At 40.8% G+C, this 18886-nt stretch overlaps 1 protein-coding gene across 3 annotated transcripts in view; it reads left to right on the top strand.

Moving 5' to 3' along the window:
* Window positions 1–15796, top strand: part of MTMR10 (myotubularin related protein 10) — a 39839-nt gene extending 24043 nt beyond the window's left edge. For all 3 annotated transcript variants that reach the window (XM_061347570.1, XM_061347568.1, XM_061347569.1), the window contains 11 exons: window positions 5326–5416; window positions 7806–7965; window positions 8402–8489; window positions 8658–8746; window positions 10226–10356; window positions 10482–10551; window positions 10748–10818; window positions 11559–11728; window positions 12855–13025; window positions 13890–14072; window positions 14605–15796. In XM_061347570.1, coding sequence (XP_061203554.1) covers window positions 5326–5416; window positions 7806–7965; window positions 8402–8489; window positions 8658–8746; window positions 10226–10356; window positions 10482–10551; window positions 10748–10818; window positions 11559–11728; window positions 12855–13025; window positions 13890–14072; window positions 14605–15204 — 1824 coding nt within the window. In that variant the 3' untranslated portion in view covers window positions 15205–15796. The remainder of the gene's footprint in view (window positions 1–5325; window positions 5417–7805; window positions 7966–8401; window positions 8490–8657; window positions 8747–10225; window positions 10357–10481; window positions 10552–10747; window positions 10819–11558; window positions 11729–12854; window positions 13026–13889; window positions 14073–14604) is intronic.
* The last annotated feature ends 3090 nt before the right edge of the window (window positions 15797–18886 follow it).

Below are 18886 nucleotides of genomic sequence, written 5' to 3'. Positions count from 1 at the left end.
AATTTGTTCTTTCTGGCATTTAAATGGAATGCCAGCACCACGCTCTTGAAAGATTTTATCTAGTTTCAGTTTCTGCCCTTCAGAGCAGTACGTATCAGGTTGTCCTGATGTCTAAAAGGAAGGTGGTCAGGCCTCCTAAGTTGTGATGGGAGGGAATCCCTGCTCTTCTCTTGGCTGAGTGTGCTAGCATAGTCTCCTGACCAAGAGTATATTGTAGTTTTTTCACTTGTTGTTTTTATAACAAGCAGAAGGGAAGGTGATGTTACAGAGAGCACCACAGTCTGTTCTGTAATGCAGGAGACCTGCATTTTAGTTCTTTATAGATCATAAATGGCTTCCTTTAACTTCACATGAACGCATGCAGCTATACAAATTGGAGCAGGGAGATTTCTAATTAAATGTTGTCCTAGTAGTGCAGAGGAGTATTGTCCTATGAATATAGCACTAATAGGTCAAAATGAAATAGCTACCTACTAAGATAGACACTTCAAACTATGGGTGTATAAATGTCTCTGACTTGTTGCTAGTTGCTAGCAAATGTTCTGTTTTGAGCAAAGATTAAAGAAATAAAAACTGTACACTTTCATTACTGTTTTAAAATGAGTTTTAAAATGTATGGAATAGTTTTGACAAATGCTAACTTTTTACAGTTTTTTTGTTTTGAGTTCCTTGAATGTAATGGAAATACTCAGCAGCAGTTACATAAATTGGTGTTCGCAGAGAAAACGTAACTTGTTCCTAAGGAAGTGTCTGTATTTGCTTAAGAGGTCATATGGGGGAATAAGCCCTATTAATTAAGCTTTCTTACCAGAACAGAGAGTATTCTGAGTCTCTTTCTGGTAGTGGGTGCAAAAAGAAGGATCCAAGTTTGAAGGCAGTCAGGCTTCAGATGTGGACAGCCTGATGCAATGGCATATAGGCATGATGCATGGGTGATAGTGGTAGAACTTTCACAGGTGTTTTTCACTGTCCTTAAGCAGAAACACATTGGAAAGAAGAATGTGTTTGGAAGAACACATTGAAATTTGAGGTGAATTAGTTTGTTTTGAGGTAAATTATTATGGAGAGGCTTAAAAATCAGTTCTGTTGGAAAAATACCTTCGACATTAGTTGCAGCCAATACATGCTGATAAAATAATGTCTCAAAGTTAATCAGTCAGGTATATTTTTTTTCCTTGTTTTTATTAATGGATATTTGGGAGGCAAGAGTTAAGGAATAACAGAGGGAATGGAAACTTGCTCTCATCATTACTTAGCAGTTTAATTCTGTTTTGTCTCTGAAATAAAGCTATAGAGTCTCCAAAGGAAGGAAAGCCAGATGGGTGTGGGAGGAAGTGGAAAATGGTATTCTTCCAGTGAGTTCATAGGCCAGGTAGCCTGGCTTAGGGAAGGAGGTGAAGTGCAGGGCTGTGCTAACTTAGCGCATCTTAAATATGACTGTTCAGAACAATATTTTGAAGCTCTTGGCCTATGTGAAAATCCCTGTTGGAGAAGAGGAGGCCTTGCCCTGAAAGTACAACTTTTTTTTCTCGGACAGGGGTTGAACAGGGGACACTGACACAGGGAAATGGCCTTTGTACTATGAAATAATTACAGCCATTGTGTTTTCTGCTTCTAATAAATGAACTTTCCAACAAGCAGCCTATTCTCTTGTTATTTGACTGAGCCTAAATATCTTCAGCTTTACACAATTGCAAATTGGCAAGAATACCAAACATTTTTTAGTTTGATATGAGAACATTTCCTGTAAAACGTGTTTGTCTTCTAGTTTAAGAGCTTTCTACTTACGGTGATAATCTGCTGCGATCTGTGGAATGTGCTTGTCTTTTGAAAGTTTCAGACAATAAAACTACTATACAGATTTAGTGAGTAATAAACTGAAAATCAGTATGTCTTTAATACTTGTGTAGTGTATATATGAGTGGAATTTTGTCTAAAATGGAGAAAAGAGGACAGTAGCAGAGTAATTATATAATATTTTTTTTTTAGTAACAGAAATAGAGATGTTGTACCTGTATTGTAATCTACAGGTGGATTGTTCCAGCCATGCAATACCTGGTGTTGGGTAATGTTTGCACTGTGGAACACGCCTAGGAGCGTTTTTCAGCTGCTGGTCTCATGCCTTTTGGGAACTGACTGCTTACCATTCTCAATCCAATTTTACTCCTCAGCACAACACACACATACTCTCAACTCAAGCAAATGACATAGATTTCAGCTGCTGCTTTTGGAAATAGGTTATACTGTATTTCTATTGTGCTATTTGGTAGCACAACAGAATTTTTTAACATCTTGTGGTTCATCTTCAAGCCTTGAGAGTAGATCAGTGTAGTAAAAGGCTTTCATCCTTCACTCCCACAAATGAAGGTGAGGAGTAACTCTGCTACTCTAGTGAAAAGTTCCATAGAAAAATTGAAGTCAAAATGTGTATGTACACAGATTTCCATTTTGTTCCCTTGTGGATGGTAGGCAGAAGTAGTCTGTTAGAAGCAGTGAGTATTTTGGAGTAGCTGGCTTACAGTGCACAGTGCACTGAAATCACAAGGTGTAGTAAAATGTGCATAGCTTCCAATTACTCCATGGTACTTATGACAAGTTTTACCAGATCTTGGAACTGAGCTTATAACTGTTCATTTGAGAAGCCATTCTAGACTATTTCCCAGTGATAGATTTACTGTTTGAGTTTTCTGGGGTGTGTTGTCCCGCCCCTGGAAATGTCCTGTCCTCTCTTTTCCTTTGTACTTTCATTGTAGAACTGAAAGTGGGAGAAAAGTTAAAGCAACTGTTCTTCTAAGACTCAGTAGGACTTTTTTTGTTGGGGAGTGCTTGTGAAAAACCCCTTTCAACTCAAATGAGTCCACAGTCATCACTGGGCTTATAAATAGTGAGGAATGTCCACATCAAAGCCAAAGTAAATAAAAATATGGCAAAACTTCCATAATGCCATATATGTTGTATACAAGCTAGCAAAAGTGCAGTAACTTTATCCATGCAGAACTTGGCCTAAATGAGCTCTCAGCTTTTTTCGCTGTGGTACAGTGCTGCCAGTGGTAGTGTTCCTTCAGCTGTGTGTCATGCAAGTCTTCCTTTTATGTCCGTGTCAACAAGAAAACTTTCCTTTGCTGACAGACAATAATTTTGTCTAAAAAAATAAATACCCCAAACTGCTCAGCAGTGAATAAACGGTGTCAGCCTGTTGCCAAGTATAAAAAGGCAGAGAGTTGAAGGGAAGAAAAAAACTGGAAAGGAAAAAATGTAGGAGGTGCTGATGTGAACTTGTGCTGTGGCTTTGTCCCTGATTAAAAACTTTATCACATGGAATTTCTGCATCTGAACAAGTAGAATAGGATTTTGCGTTTTATAACCTCCTTTTTATCAAACACTTCCTTTAGAGATAGGGCAGGTGTATTGTAGTAAGAATGGAAAGTCCTGGCAGTTTGAGAATAAGTGCCAATCTCTACTTGAAAGTTGGGGATTGTTTTTTTCTCCCCATATTTGAGTCTTTTAGATACTATAGGTATTTTTTTGTCAGATCTTTTGCGTTTGTTAGTCAATATCCACAGTTAAAGAGACAAAGGTTAGCAAATTTGACTGTATTTGAAGTATAGTATCTAATCCTAAACCATGTGCTGCACTCTTAATAATCTTAGGATTCTTATGAAAATGAGCAATTTATATGGGTAGAAAGCCAGATGCTTGTGTGATGCTGGCCCTGAGACCACTGCAAAGAATACAAAGACTTAGGCAAGACTCTTCCTTGTGTCGCACATTAATCTCTGCTGTTCTGAGGCTGCATCTCTCTGAATTTCTCTTCCCAGGGCAGGGCTTGTGACTCAGCCTGGTTAAACCTGATTAATGCATCAGATTGCCAGAGACGGTGTTGGAGCTTGCTGTAAGCCTGTAGGCATCTGGAAATTAGGGATGGGTTTCTTTTTGTGGATGAAATCCAGTCATGTGGGACAGAACCTACAAGGGCTAGGCCAAAATGTGACAAAGCTGACGTCTTCCTACTCCCAGAAAGTTTGGCGGATGTTTCAGTTCTCCAGATCAGCTGGGGACTTGGAAGGGGTTGATTACTGGCATGTTTAATTGACTGTAGATCCTCCACACTTGACGAAAGGAACTCTGAAACTCGCCTTCTTTTGAAATTGAACATTGATAGAGAATCTTTAGCTTGTCATTCAGCTGACAAACAGACTACAACTGTATAATATCAAGAAAACGTTTCCCACTGTGAATAACTCATTTCCAAGTAACTTTGGGGAAATGCTGTTTGTTATTACCAAACAAATTTCATTTATGTTCATCAATGCCCATCATAATTTTGGAACAGAACTTAATGAGATGCAGGATTGACATAGGTCCTGGAAGCCTTCCTGAGAACAGCCAGCCTCTTCTTGTCCCTTCCCAGGACAGGAGTTTTTGAAGGCTGAGTTTTGGTAGCACACACTGGTAACCCTGATGCCTATATGGAGCAATGGGTGCAAAAGATTCAAAACCAATAATTAGATACAAATTTTGGTTAAACATGATACTTTAGGGAAGAACCGACAGGGCTTTTGTAAATGGAAGTTGCACTTCAAAAACCTCTTGGTTCAGCTGACAACTTTGTAGAAGTGCTATCTGTCTAATGTTGTTGAATACTGATACCAGATGTTAGTTCAGGAAGTGCTTGAACTCTGATGGCCCACTGAAAAACATTCTGGTAAAATGTCATTATATGCTTTCTCTGTTTTTTGCCCTCTGAGGGTAAAAAATTGCTCAGGGACTAAGCATCAGTTGCTGGCCGCTGTCAGGAAGAGTGCTAAGGTGGGCCTTCTGAACCGATTCAGTATGGTTGTTCTTAAGTACTTTTAATTAAAAATAAAGAAAAATTATGAAAGGATAAATTACAGATGAGGTTTTGCTGCACTGTGCTCACCACCTGTGTGTTGTGAGCCTTTCTTTTTCTGCTCTCCCCCTTATTTCTCTATGCAGCTGGGCAGGCACGCACAGTAGCTCCAAGTCCTTGCTTGTCTCAGCTGATACAGAATCATGTTTAGGGATGCCTGTTAACAGTCTGACCTTTCTTGCAAAAACTTGGTCCACCCTCATCAGTTAATCACTCTTGTTAGATGGTCATGAACTTGCCTACTATGACTACACTAATGGTGTCTTGACAAATATGAGTATGCTTAACTGTAGAATTCACTCCTCAAATAAAATACAGAAATAAAGCATCAGAAGACTGATTTTTAATGTTTATTTTGCATATTTCATGCTGTCATAATTAAGGACAGTAATTTTTATGTCTGTAAATAACAGGAATGAATACTTCTGTCCTAGGTGTGCCTTGCAATAGCCCATTATTCTCAACCAACAGATCTTCAGCTTCTCTTTGCATTTGAGTATGTTGGAGAAATATATCATAACCCAGGTAAGTATGAAAGAATTTTGATAATATTTTTCTTATATCATGATACGTAACTTAGTGAGACTTTCATCTAGAAGCAGTGGCAAAAAGCACGTGAGGCTTTCTCCAGGGGTAATAAAATTGGCTTGTCCTGCACCCAACCTCTTACTTCTGGTTATAAGTCACTCACTGTGATAGACGTTAATGACCAAATTCAAAAGAAATGTCTTTCCTGCCTGAAACAAAACCAAACTACCTATGTCAGCACTTATATCAGCATGAATACTCATATTTCTCAATTCACGCTTCAATCCTCCTATTGTATGTCTATATTGGTACTCTAGGTACCTAGCTAATCTCCCATCAGGCAGGCTGTTCACCTGCCCTTCTTTTGGGAATAAGTTTCTCTTCTGGTGGTATTGCAGGAGGATTTGTGCAACTTGGGACTCCATACCTTCTTTCCTAGAGGCTTACTAGGCAGTTCTTACCACTCAAAACCTCCACCACCCCTGCTGAGTTGGAGCACACCCTCTCTACTCAAGGCCAATCTCCAACTGAACCTTGTCAGTTAGGTAAGCGTGAAAAAGATGCCTTTGGAACTTGATTTCTAGTGTAATGCTGTGCGGTCACTGCTTAGTGTTCCCCAGCCAATACACAGCTGAAAACCATCAATTCTAGTGTAACAAGCCTCCAAATAGTGTAAGTGCCATTGATGGAGTTCTGTGGTGCTGAAATACTTCCTCAGCAGCTGGCATTAGAAGTGGCTCATCTGCCTGTTACAAAATTTGAGTGTTGTGGAATTATGAGATCAGGCCTTCAAATTTGCACAGAAATGCATGTTTTTCATGCAGGTGCCTACACGACTGCCCTGTGCATGTGGCTGTGTTGCACACATAATTACTTATACTATTTCTTACCTGATAGAACTTGGGCGGTTATCAAGGTCCATATAATTTAGCGTTACAGAGTACTAGGAAGGAAGCCCATCTGCAAATGAAATTATAATAAAATGTGAAAGTGGAGTGTGAACAGAACATTAGCCTGTCACGAAGCTGCCTTTACCCTGTCCTTAAAATACCATTTGCTGTATGGAAAAGTATCTAGTGGAAGAATGACATAAGGTGGGTAAAAAACACTGTTCCTCTGGAGCAGCAGACTGGAATGGCAAAAGATAGTTGTTCTGCTGTGCTGTGGTTGCTGGAGAAAAGAATTTGAAATACTTTTGGTTTGACTTGTGTTTTTTTTGTGTTGTTGTTAACCCTGGTGTTTGTAGCATAGACCTCTGGCTCAGCTCTTACAATTCCAGCACTGCTTTTTTGACTCTATCCCTGCTAGTCCCAGTAGAGTAAAAGTTGAAATACTTTATGCTTCTCGAGGAGCAGAAAGAGCCTGTATTGCTCTGGTGTGTATGTACATCATTTTTTTCCAGGCTGTATTTTATAATTGTATACCCTGCCACTGAGCAGTGAAATTACAACATTTTGGGGCAGTTATCAAATTTCTCTGTATGCTGTCTTTGAACAACTACTTCAGTTTGACTTCAGGTTTCTTCTGAAAAACACAGTAGTCTGAGTACTGGTGCAAGCATTAGGTTGATACAGAAAGTAGAAACTACACCATCACTGAGGTGACAGTAGAGCCATAAAGCCATGTTCTGCTTTGTTTGGTCAGGCACTTACATCTGTACAGGCTCTTGCTGAAGCTTGGAGCTTTCATGGGAGGTAGTACGGTTGAGTCTCAGTTTATTTCACTCTTATCTGAAACTTACTTCCAAGTGTCAAGTTACAAGCTACCTCCTTGGCACATAAAGAATGGCCAGCAAGGGAAACCCTTCAGTATTAGCAACAGACTATAGAATGTTCTTGGGCCTTAGCCACAAAATGGTAGGCCATCTTTCTGTGTGGATAAATACATATATATAAATATATATATGTATGTATATTTCTAAACCCGCATATATATTTTAACCTGGCCTTCCAATGATTTTACTTGGTGTTAATACAGCATTCCTTTAAAGCTGTTGATATGGTACAATTTTTATTTTGCTTTCCTCACAAGGTCCCTCATTACAGGTTAGCCTATAAAGGGTTTATGTTTTTAAAACCTTGCTAATTTTGGCATACTGAAGAGAGAAATTCTGTGACTGAAGATACCAGTTCTCGAGTGTATGTTTCGCCCTCTATCAAGCAGCACAACATACCAGTTTTATGTTGCTTCCCTGTTGGAAGTGCAGGAAAAAGCCTTATATCTTCATGTATCACCAAGTCTCATTCAATCACTGATCTGTTGTACACAAGTAGGTAACAGTAGTCCTGACGCTGGTGGCTCATTCTTGTCAGTAGGAAGGTGAAGAGTTTGATAATTTCTTTTTCTCTTTGTTTATAATGCGCACTGATGAATTTTCTTTTCCTAGCCAAGAAGGTGAATGGAATAGATCCAGGAGGTGGTGGTGCCAGTGGTCAGCAGACACCTTTGTTTGAAACTTACTCTGACTGGGATAGAGAAATCAAAAGGACAGGTGCATCGGAGTGGAGAGTTTGTTCAGTCAATGAAGGTTATATGATATCTACTTGGTAAGTTTCTCTTATGACACAAGTAGAAGAAAAGAAGGCAATTACACTGTCTTTTCCTGTCTCCCCTACCAAACCTTACATTCTACCTAACTGTGCACTTCACCCCTTGAATGTGCCGCTTTCTGGAGAGGCCCTTAGTTGGAATATCCTTCTTACTTGCAGTATCATCATTGAAGGAAATGGCCTGTTTTGGCATCTGTTGCTTTCACGCTTTTGTACTTCCCTCTGAAGCATGTACATTTCTGAACAAGTAGATCTGAGCTGTACCAATGCTATGTAAGATCATGCAGACACATGGGACAGCCAGTTAGCACTGTGGCATTAGGGGCTGGGGTGTTACAGTTTAACAGAGTTGGTAAGACAGCATTGCCACAAGAGAAAAACTGGTAAAATACATAGGGAAAAGTAACCTGTTGTATCCTGTTTTTTCCTCAAGCCTTCCAGAATATTTTGTGGTTCCATCTTCCTTAGCAGATCAAGACCTTAAGCTATACTCCTACTCTTTTATTGGGAGACGAATGCCAGTAAGTGTAGTTTTTATTCTGTTACTCTTCTTGGTTGATGTACAGTATTGTCTTGCATGTCTGCCAGTTAACACAGCTTTATGTGTAGTGTTAAGAAAACTATGTCTATGGAATAACACTAACCTGCATTGTTTTGTTATTTCTTTTCTGTTTTTTTCCCCATATTAGTTATGGTCCTGGAATCACCCTAATGGGAGTGCCCTCGTTAGGATGGCCAACATTAAAGATGTCTTACAACAAAGAAGAATTGATCAAAGGTAATAGTTATGTTATTCTTTAATCAGATGTGTAACAACACAAGTGGTCACTGTAACACCCAACAGCAATTAGTAATTGAGGGGGTACTTGCTTCATAATATTGTAGTGCATTAGCTTTGAGAAACTTCTCTGAATATAGCTCTGACAGAATTCCTGTTTAAGTCCTGCCACGTCAGTGTCAAATCCTGTGTAATTTTTGAAATTGGAAGGGATATTTATTTTTTAGGCAGCTGGTCATTTAAGTGACAGAATTTACTGATAAAAGGGTGAGACAGTCTTTTCTATTGATGTTACTGTAGTACAACTTAGGTTGGTGCAGACTTTCTGATAAGGGCTGGAGCACCTCCCATATAAACACAGGCTGAGAAATTTAGAGCTGTTCAGCCTGGAGAAGAGGAGCTGTGTGGAGACCTCATAGCAGCCTTCCAGTATCTGAAGGGGGGCCTAAAGGGTTGTTGGAGAGGGACTCTTCATCAGGGGCTGTAGCGATAGCACAAGGGGGAATGGGTTAAAACTTAAACAGAGGAAGTTCAGGTTGTATATAAGGAAGAAGTTCTTTACTGTGAGGGTGGTGAGGCACTGGAACAGATTGCCAAAAAAAGTGGTAAATGCTCCATCCCTGGCAGTGTTCAAGGTCAAGTTAGACAGTCTTGGGTGACATGGTTTAGTGTGAGGTGTCCCTGCCTATGGCAGGGGGTTGGAACTGGATGTTGTTAAGGTACTTTCCAACCCAAACCATTCTGTGATTCTAAGATACAGTAGAAAATATTCAGTTCATTTTTGGCATTGGGAAATACGGTTTTATAGATTTAGTGCCACAAAGCACAGAGTATTTCTGGGAGATATTAGTCATTCACTGTCCTTGATGAAAGATCTAGAACCTTTCATAGTAGTGTACTAACTGGGTATTCTTTGTCCTTTAGTTTAATTTGCTGGAGAAAAGAGTTTGAAATACTTTTGGTTTGACTTGGTTTTTTTTTTTTTGTTGTTGTTGTTGTTAACCCCGGTCCTTTAGTTTAATTTGTAGGATGACTTTTTGTAGCGGTACAAATGCTTTCATTGTGTGTGTTAGGCTGGAACAATGAGTTTATTTGAAGCCCTATCAGATTTTGTGGCTTTATAAACTTTATACTGTTCTGTTTCTATAGCATACCTAAGTCTTACTAAAAATTGTGGAAAATTAAAACTTAAATAGAGCTATTTAACTGAGTCAGCATCAGATTTTCATTTCCCAAACATGTTGTTTTAATGACCCAGCATTTCCATTTTTTTGTTCTATAAGTAGCAGATACCAAAAATATGTGAGTCAAAAGCTTTGTGGCAGGAGCAATGTACCTCCTGAATGTAAACTAGAAGATAAATCAGGTGCATGTTTTATGTGGTTTCAGTTGTTTGCAGCTAAAGACTGTGGCATATTTCTTGGAAGATGGTTTGTTTCCTCTCCAATACAAAATGGCTGATTCTTTTTTCTTACTTAGGATTTGTAATGCAATAACTCGAAGCCATCCCCTTAGAAGTGACGTTTATAAATCTGATCTGGACAAGAGTCTCCCCAACATCCAGGAAATCCAGGCTGCACATGTCAAACTCAAACAGCTGTGTGTTAATGGTATGCAGGACTGTCCTCCTTTCATGATGGTTCTTTTCCTGAAATACAATGAATTCTAATAGGTCTGGCTCACAGGAATGGATGTTTGAAGTTATTCTGCAATGTAATTATTTTCCTTGTTGCAGAGCCCTTTGAAGAAACTGAAGAGAAGTGGCTATCCTCACTGGAAAATACTCACTGGTTAGAGTATATTAGGTTTGTACCCTTAATAGATTGATGATGGTTAACAAGATGTGAAAAACTTTCACCAGTGTAAATAAGTAGTGAATCAGTTGAAGGATTCTCTGAGTTAACATGTGAGTGTGGTGAATTCAGATATCCCAGATTTTTTTTTCCTTTAGAGTGTGACTCTGTTGTACTAACTGTTGTATCACTTTCCTTTTCTGTCTAGATCCTTTCTTAAACATTCTGCTGAGCTTGTATATATGATGGAGTGCAAGCATGTTTCTGTAGTTCTACAAGGTAACACAACCATGGCATGCTGTAATTGTTTGCATTAGTACAATAATGTAGATAAACACGCTAAGCATCACTTCTAAGTGCTTTAGGCGTTTGAGAAACTAGAAAGGAAACGAGTGTTGTTATGCATCTGAACTATAGTATAGTCCATAACATCAAAGGAATGTGTCATTTCATATTTTTTAGGTCTGATAATGGTATGATAGAATCAAAACTTTAGGATGAACTTTTGTTCTCTGTTAATTGGGCTCATGCTCCCTGCATAAGCAGTATCAGTTTCACTCAGAGGACCTATATACAGGAGTATTTCTCTGAGAGTGGCTGCTGTTGGGTAAGTGTAAACCTGTTCCAGAAGAGGCTTCCTCCTGTGGTGATCAGAAAACTGTGATTTCTGTCATTTTCACAAGAGGCGCTCAGCTGGTGTCGCTCACTCTGCCCATAGAATGGCCTTCTAAAACCTGCTTCAGGGGGGGAAATCTGATGACAGTTTCCAGCAACGTGAGCACCCTCCTTGTCAGTGCATCTTGGTTTAAGTACCAGGAATTTGGTGGGGTTTTTGTTCCTGATGAAAGCACTGCTGTGCTGGATGCTGCAGGAACCATTACAGCAGCACTAAGCATGTTTTGAAAGAAATTCAAAGAAAAACGCTGGAACTAGTTGCCACTTTTTGCTCTTTGAGATCTAATTGTGTGTACATGCATCTATACCTTATGTATTTCATGCACTGTGTATGTTATTTGCAGAGGAAGAGGGCCGGGACCTGAGCTGTCTTGCTGCTTCACTCATTCAAGTCATGTTGGATCCCTATTTTCGAACAATTGTTGGATTTCAAAGCCTAATCCAGAAGGAATGGGTCATGGCAGGGTATCAGTTTTTAGACAGGTGTAACCACTTAAAGAGATCTGACAAAGAGGTAAAAAGGAATTGTGTTTGTATGTGATAACAGTACCTGGTTAATACTGGCCTGAACGTTTATTTGTGCAAAAAGCTAAAGTAAAAGTATTTTTTAATGATTTCAAATCTCATGAAACTGATGTCAGAGAAAACGAGTCTTTGTTCAGGATAGAGATCTATTATCTTTATCCACTGTAGCCAAGTAAGACTCAACACAGCATCCAGTGTTGCTGGGTTTTTATATTTTCAGTGTTACTTGTGAAGAGGTCCCACTGTTACAAATGCTAGCACAGCATTTCAGATTGAAATAGAAGGGGGTAAGGAGTGGGATTGGGATTGGAGGTGGTGGTTTGCTTTGTTTTACCAAGCAGAGGAATAGAGGGTAGCACCATGCTTGATTTTCAGCATTTCCAGCTAATCTTATTTGGCTTCTTCATTGCAAAGGAGAGGCTTGTAATTGCAATTGGAAGACTAGAGTAGGTCAGGTCAGCAGCCTTCTTCAGGAACAGTGCCCAAGAGGAAAAATCCAAAGAGAGTAAAAAAGATAAGCGGTATCCCCAGAGAGTGGAGCCAACAGATAGACTGAGGTCACAGCACTGAGCAGAGGAAAAAATGAAGGGATGAAGAAACTGAAATAGCAAGGGGGGGGGAAGGTAATGAGGAAGCAGGTGTTTTGACCCTAGGAAAGGATATACAGGAGAGTGAAATGGGGAAGAGGAGAATGTATCTAAAGCTTCATATAAATGATAGCTTAGGCTTCTGCCATTCATGGGCCACAGTGGAAAGAGCTAGAAAGTGTAGTAAGAAATTAACGTGGTTGAATCGTAAGCTCTCCACTCATGTCAAACAAGAAGGAAGTATATACATTGAGTAAGGAACTGACAGGCTTCTTGGAGGCTTCTTGTTGGAAGGTAACCCTGAGGAAGCCAGATGACATAGTTGCTTGTGAAAGTGGCTAAACAGAAATACAGGGTATTACAGGTGCATAAAATCCTAAAAAATGCAAGACTCCACTAGTTTACTGTGTTGAGGAATGTACCAGAGGAATAGCTAAATACCCTAATGGAGCACTAACTGCAGAGAAGTCAATGTGACTTGGGAAAAGCTTCAGCCAAATCTAACAGTTCTCTCTTCTCTTTTCCCAGTCTCCTTTGTTCTTGATGTTTCTGGACTGCGTTTGGCAGCTGCTAGAACAATACCCAGCAGCCTTTGAGTTTTCCGAAGTTTACTTGACTGTACTGTACGACAGCGCACGTGTATCACTGTTTGGCACTTTCCTCTTCAACTGCCCTCATCAGCGAGTAAAGGAGAGCACTGTGAGTAGGAAGCATTGCACCTGCTTTTGAATCAGGGGACTTCAGCATGTCCCTCTGGAAGTAACATCCCCTCTAACTGCTATTCCTGTGCCTTTTCCAAAATGTCAGACTGCTCGGGGCAGAATACTCAGCTCCACAGGTGAATATGCTCAGAGTGAACTTTCAGGTGATCTTTGCATAGACTAATGCATAGACTAACTATTGAAGAGGAAAGTCTGCAGAAGTTTTTTACTCTTTACTGGAAAAGCATGGTTGCAGTACATCATTATTTGTACTCCCCGAGGAAACAGATTTGTGTCTGGGACTGATGAAGTAGAACGATACGCAATAAATAGCATTTCATGCTTCAGGCAGACTTTGAAACCTCTTGACATAATTGTTTCAGTGGTTGAAAAAGACTGTGTGAAGCTCAAATAATAATGCACATTGAAGGTGTGTGGAAAACTGAACACTTTGTTTTGAAAACTGCAGTTTATCAAGCTGCATGTAGAAAACATTTGATGGCTGATAAAATGAAAACTTAATTTATTCACTGTTTTCCCTTGAGAGTTGTAAGTAGCTGCCTTACAAAGAAATAGAGCACTGGGGGGCTGCTAGTGTTTGTCTCAAAACAAGAGTTTGTGTGGTTCAGAGTAAATAAACAATTAAGTATCAGTGAAAAGTAAATTGTGCTCAGTGAGCATTAGTCCTGCCTCTGCATTGCTCAAATGAAACCCAGGGTACAGCCCTTTTCTCCAGCAGCCACCTCTACATTATATCCCTGCTCTTCTTTGCCCAGTAATTATGCCCTGCTTTGTAATGAAGATCTGTGAATAAGCCTGTTTTCTTTGATTTTTAACACGCCTGAATGTTAACTTCTTGCAGGAGTTTGCCATAAGCAAGAATATTCAGCTGGGTGATGAGAAAGGCCTCAGATTTCCTTGTGTTTGGGACTGGTCTCTTCAGTTTACATACAGGGATCGCCTGCTCTTCCACAACCCTCTGTACATTGGAAAGAGTGCACCCTGTGTACAGAATGGAGCCGTGAAGACTTTTAAACGCTCAAAGGTAACTATAGTGATGTCTGCCTTTGACTGGAGTGTTTCTGTGCTTAACCATAATGCTCTAACATTTACAGTTCCAGTGTTGCACACCCTTAGTTTAGCACTAGGAACACTAATTCTCTTAGCTTCCCAGCCTAAAGAAGCGATTTTCTGTGAAAGTAAAGATGTAAATTGTTGAGCCATGTGTTCCAGGACGTGTTCTGATACAGCTGAGCTCATTGCCAATGTCTGCATTCTTTCACCTGTGGAAAAGTGCTGATGTGCCACTTCTTTCCCCCAGGGATGTCAGTTTTTTCAGTGAACACTGATCAATTCAGTGATTCAGTGTTTTAGAAAGTCTAGAAAACAGATGTATTCCTATGCAGGGGCCACTGGTGGCCCCAGTGGTTGCCCCATGAGCTGTGCAGTAGTGACTCAGGCTCAGAACTGTGGAAAGGTCACATCGTTTCTCTGGATGGCACATCCTAGCAGCTCAGGGAAATCTGCTGTCCCAGAGAGCATAAACCTGGAGAATTACCAGTGTTTATTTTCTGCAGAAAAACTACAGCTCCACGTTGCGAGGTGCACCCCCAGCACTAAAGAACGGAATCATCGGTGAGCAAGAGTTCCTTCCAAGAAGAAACTCTCTGATACTAAAGCTGAAACCGGACTTTCTCCAGCACACAGAGAGTCCGACTAGCAGTATGGAACAGTACTTCAGAGACTGGTTTGCAAAGCCTGTTGATTTGCACGGTGTGATCCTACCCCGTGTCTCTGGAACACAAATAAAACTATGGAAACTCTGCTACTTCCGCTGGGTTCCTGAGGCCCAGATTAGTCGTGGTGGCTCCATCACTGCTTTCCACAAAGTGTCTTTGCTGGCAGATGAGGTAGACATGTTAAACCGCAGTCTTCGGCAGTACAAAAGCAACTCTTCTTTGCACAGCAGCTGCTTGGAACTGGATCAAAGCAGGATGTACTTCAGAGCAAACGGTTTAAATGACACCTCTGGGGCCCCAGACTTTCTCTCCTCCTCATTCCCATTTTCTCCTATAGGGAACCTCTGCAGACGGAGCATTCTGGGAACACCTTTAAGCAAATTTTTAAGTGGTGCCAAAATCTGGCTATCCACTGAGACGCTTGCAAACGAAGACTGAGATGTTGTGATGGTTTAAAGTTGTAGGGAAAATAGAGCCTATAACTTTGTCTTTTCTAAGTTAACACTGCTAAATGCGGCATTGAAAGCTGTAATAATTTTTCTATACAAATGTTACGTAAGTTTTGCACAGATATTTAAAAGCAAAGCAGTCATGCTTCAGATCGCACACGTTCATCTTCAGTAGCTGTCACCTGCTGGGGCTGCTGGTCCTGAATTCCTCTGTGGTTTTGTGGTTTGGTTCATTCTAAGTGGTGGAGCACTTCATTAGCTAACTGAAGGGCTTGGTATGGTCATGCATGAGGGTTCTGCTCAACAGATCTATTTTCTCAGATAGTGGCTGATGTGACTGTAGTGTCAACAGCTTGGCAGGTCAGAGTTCAGTGCAGGGGACACAGACTGACAGCTGAAACCTGGGAATAGACTGTTTTATCAGGCTGCCTCTTCAGGAAGAACACTTCCATGTGGACATACATACATACCCACTAACGTTCTGTGACTTGGTCACCCTACATAGGTCTTAATGCAGTGTGTATCCAGGGATTGTGCACTCTCTTCTCTTTCTCCCCCCAAAATGTATTCATTAACAATTACTCACATGTGTGGTCTTTCTCATGAGCTTGACTTTAGATTACAGGAATCAACTTCAGGGCGATGCACTGTTAACCTTAAAACATTTACTGTAGAGCTGGTATTGTAGTAGCTTTAGAAGTGCCTTTAATTGGGAGGAGACAGCAGCAAAGTTACTCTAATGCAGCTGACACCCCCCCAACTTTTTACAGTAGGTTGATAAGGTAAGTTTTTGTTCCATTGTTCCATCCCCCTACCCTTTTCTGGAAATACCAGAAGGGCAGATTCTCCAGCAAAATTTTCCTCTTAAAGGTTAAGCTCTTTTTTTATATAAGCACCTCCAATACTCGACATTATATCCCTGCCCACCCTCTCCTCATTCTGTGGTAGGACAAATATGCTTTCAGCAGGATTCATACTGAAGCCATGCTGGGTTCCAGGCAGGCTCCAGGTGGAGCTGTCCTGACTTGTAAGCAGGTGCTGGAGAAGAGTGGTTAGTGGTGCCTTCTTTTCGCATATGTGCATGTCCATATGGGCAAAGCAATGGGCAAGCACTGTTTGAGGGAATTAAGTCCAACAGCCTCCCTCTGCTTAATGCAGCAGCCTCGTCTTTGGTCTAAAACCTTTTACATAATACCTCACCCCTGGATGCAATGGCAGAAGACCCCTCATTTCACAGGGAGAAAAGCAAGAGTGTGAAGTATACTGGGGGGGGGGGGGTGGGGGTGGGGTGGACGTGGACCAGCAGTGCTGTATTTTTTGTACCTGATTCTGTGTAAACCACAAATGCTATTGAACCAACACTGAGCCACCATTCAGATGCTGACTCACAAGTTAAGGCACTGAGGACCCTACGTGATTAACTAGAAGCTGTTCTCAGCTATCGGGGGAAACAGAGGCTGTATGATGATAATGCACAGTATGTTAGAGTTAAGAAAAGGCAGGGAGGAGTAGGATGTGGAGCTCTTCCTTCGTACAACCAGACTGGTCTGCAGCACAGCCTAAATTGCAGTGTGGGATTTGGACATCTAAGATTGCTCAAGTCTTATTTTAGAGGATGTGCATCCGGAGTGGCCTCAGAGGTGGAAGCTTTGTGCTAGAGGAGCCCAGTGCCTGCGGGACTCTGCTCACCCAGGCTTCACACCTGCCCTGCAGAGCTGCAAGGCCACCAGGTTGGCAGGGGGTGAACAGCAGGTTCATGGGGAAGGGAAGGGGACAACTTCCTTATAAACCAGCCAACCCCCCAGATTTGTTCTCTATGCAAAACAGCCATGTGTGCACGTCTGCGTGTGGACACACACAGGTATGTTACAACATAATGCCAGGTTGGTTCTGATCAACTGCTTGCGAGGAAAAACCATGTATTCGCCTCAATCGCCTAATTATGCTGCAAGATGGTTTAGCATGTGAAATGGTCCACAAACCAGTTGCTCATTTACAAGCTTGCTGGAGCAGACATCTGTTTGTTCAAGTCATTATTCAACTGTTGGTATTAGTTTGCTTTTGTGATTTCTTTTCCCCCCATTAGCTTTCTGCATTCCCTGGCCCGATACTTGACTCGGAGACCTCAATGTGTGTGCTCAGTGGCTTTTGGTACCAAATTTTTCCTTTTTAAAATTACAGTTAAAAGTATGGAGTCTTTATTTTTTTCCCTCCTCCTTAAAAATAAAACTTTGGTTTAAAGGTACCAAAACTGTGTAAATAAACTGCTCCTCACAAGCAGCTGGTGGAATACAAGAGTAGAAAGAATGTTTATAGGCTAGTACCCTTTGGGAGGAAATGGGTACTGTATTGAAACAGGACTGTCTTTTGTAAGAGATTTCAGACATTTTTACATTTCAGTTCTAAGATGTGTACAGATGCTGCAGATGGTCTGTGTATTTTATATATAGAGTATGGGAGGGGGATAACAGTAATATGCCTTTATAATAAACAAAACCTGTCTGAATATCAATTTACCAAACAGACTTACAAAGAAATTTTACACAGTTCAGGAAGAGGAGTTTGAGGAGCAGAGGCCATGATGGCCACAAACAGGGTGGAGGGGATGGGACAGGGAGGATGGGGAGCTGTCTGCCTTGCCTTGGGAACGGGCACCAGATCGTGCTTCCCAGAGTCTGAGGCACTGCCCGTGCCTGTGTGTGTGGTTCTCCTCTGAACTTACTGACTTGTTTGAATTTACTTTTTGAAAGACAGGTACTAGCTGTTAATTCTCCAGTCTGCACAGTTGCCTTATCAATAGTCAGTAGGACTGCTCTGAACAAGTCTTCGGTAACTTTCAAAAGCAATTTTGGGGTGTATGTATCTTTACCTTCTCTGTACAGAGTAATTACACACAAATGTATATATATGTGTGTGTGTATATATGTACACATGTTCAAACTTTAATTTCTATTCACCATTTAAAGCAACATCCTGTTAATGCCATGCTGGTGTTGCAAGAGTAGAACAACTACAAGGAAGGTTCTTTCTTTTGTCTGTGTCTAGAACACGTGCACTATTTTGGCTGTTACTGGCTGTTCTATCATGACTTTTGTACTACACTGTAAACCACGTGGGGGGACACGGAACACTGATTAAGGTGTCCCTCCAGTGTCATTAATTACTGCAAGATAGAGCTAATTGTAGACTGCATCCTCATGGTAGTGCAGCTATTTTCACCATGTTCTGCCATGCATCAGAGACACTGCTTTCATTCCAGAAATGCATTGAAAAGTGTGTGTTGGTGTATGTATGCCCAGGCCTGAACATGTGTTCACTGTGCACTGCCTGCAATACCACTCTGAAATCAAATGCCTTGTATCTTTAATGAAATGTAGCAAGGGGGGCAAAGGTTTTGGCAAACTCTCAGATGGGAAAACATTTAAGACCAAAAAAATTCTAACAACTCGTATTTAAGCAAAGGACAAAATCTTAAATTTGCCTCTAACAAAGAGACAGAAATCTGTACCTCAACTCGCTCTAGGCAGTAGGTTCCTAATGCTGTTGCTGTGATGGTTTAGAGTTCACTATTTCAACTGAAACCTAAAACCTTTGTGCCTGATAATGTTTTATTGAGTAAAGTAGCAGTGCCAGGAAGATTATAAAATCCTGATGCTGACTTGTGAATGTGA

Source organism: Neopsephotus bourkii, unplaced genomic scaffold, assembly GCF_033783945.1.
Source record: "Neopsephotus bourkii isolate Nb327-2 ecotype Australia unplaced genomic scaffold, CSIRO-AGI_Nbou_v1 NB_318, whole genome shotgun sequence".
NCBI classification, from domain to species: Eukaryota; Metazoa; Chordata; class Aves; order Psittaciformes; family Psittacidae; genus Neopsephotus; species Neopsephotus bourkii.
Note: the sequence above shows the minus strand (reverse complement) of the source record. Positions and strands in the feature narration are given on the sequence as shown.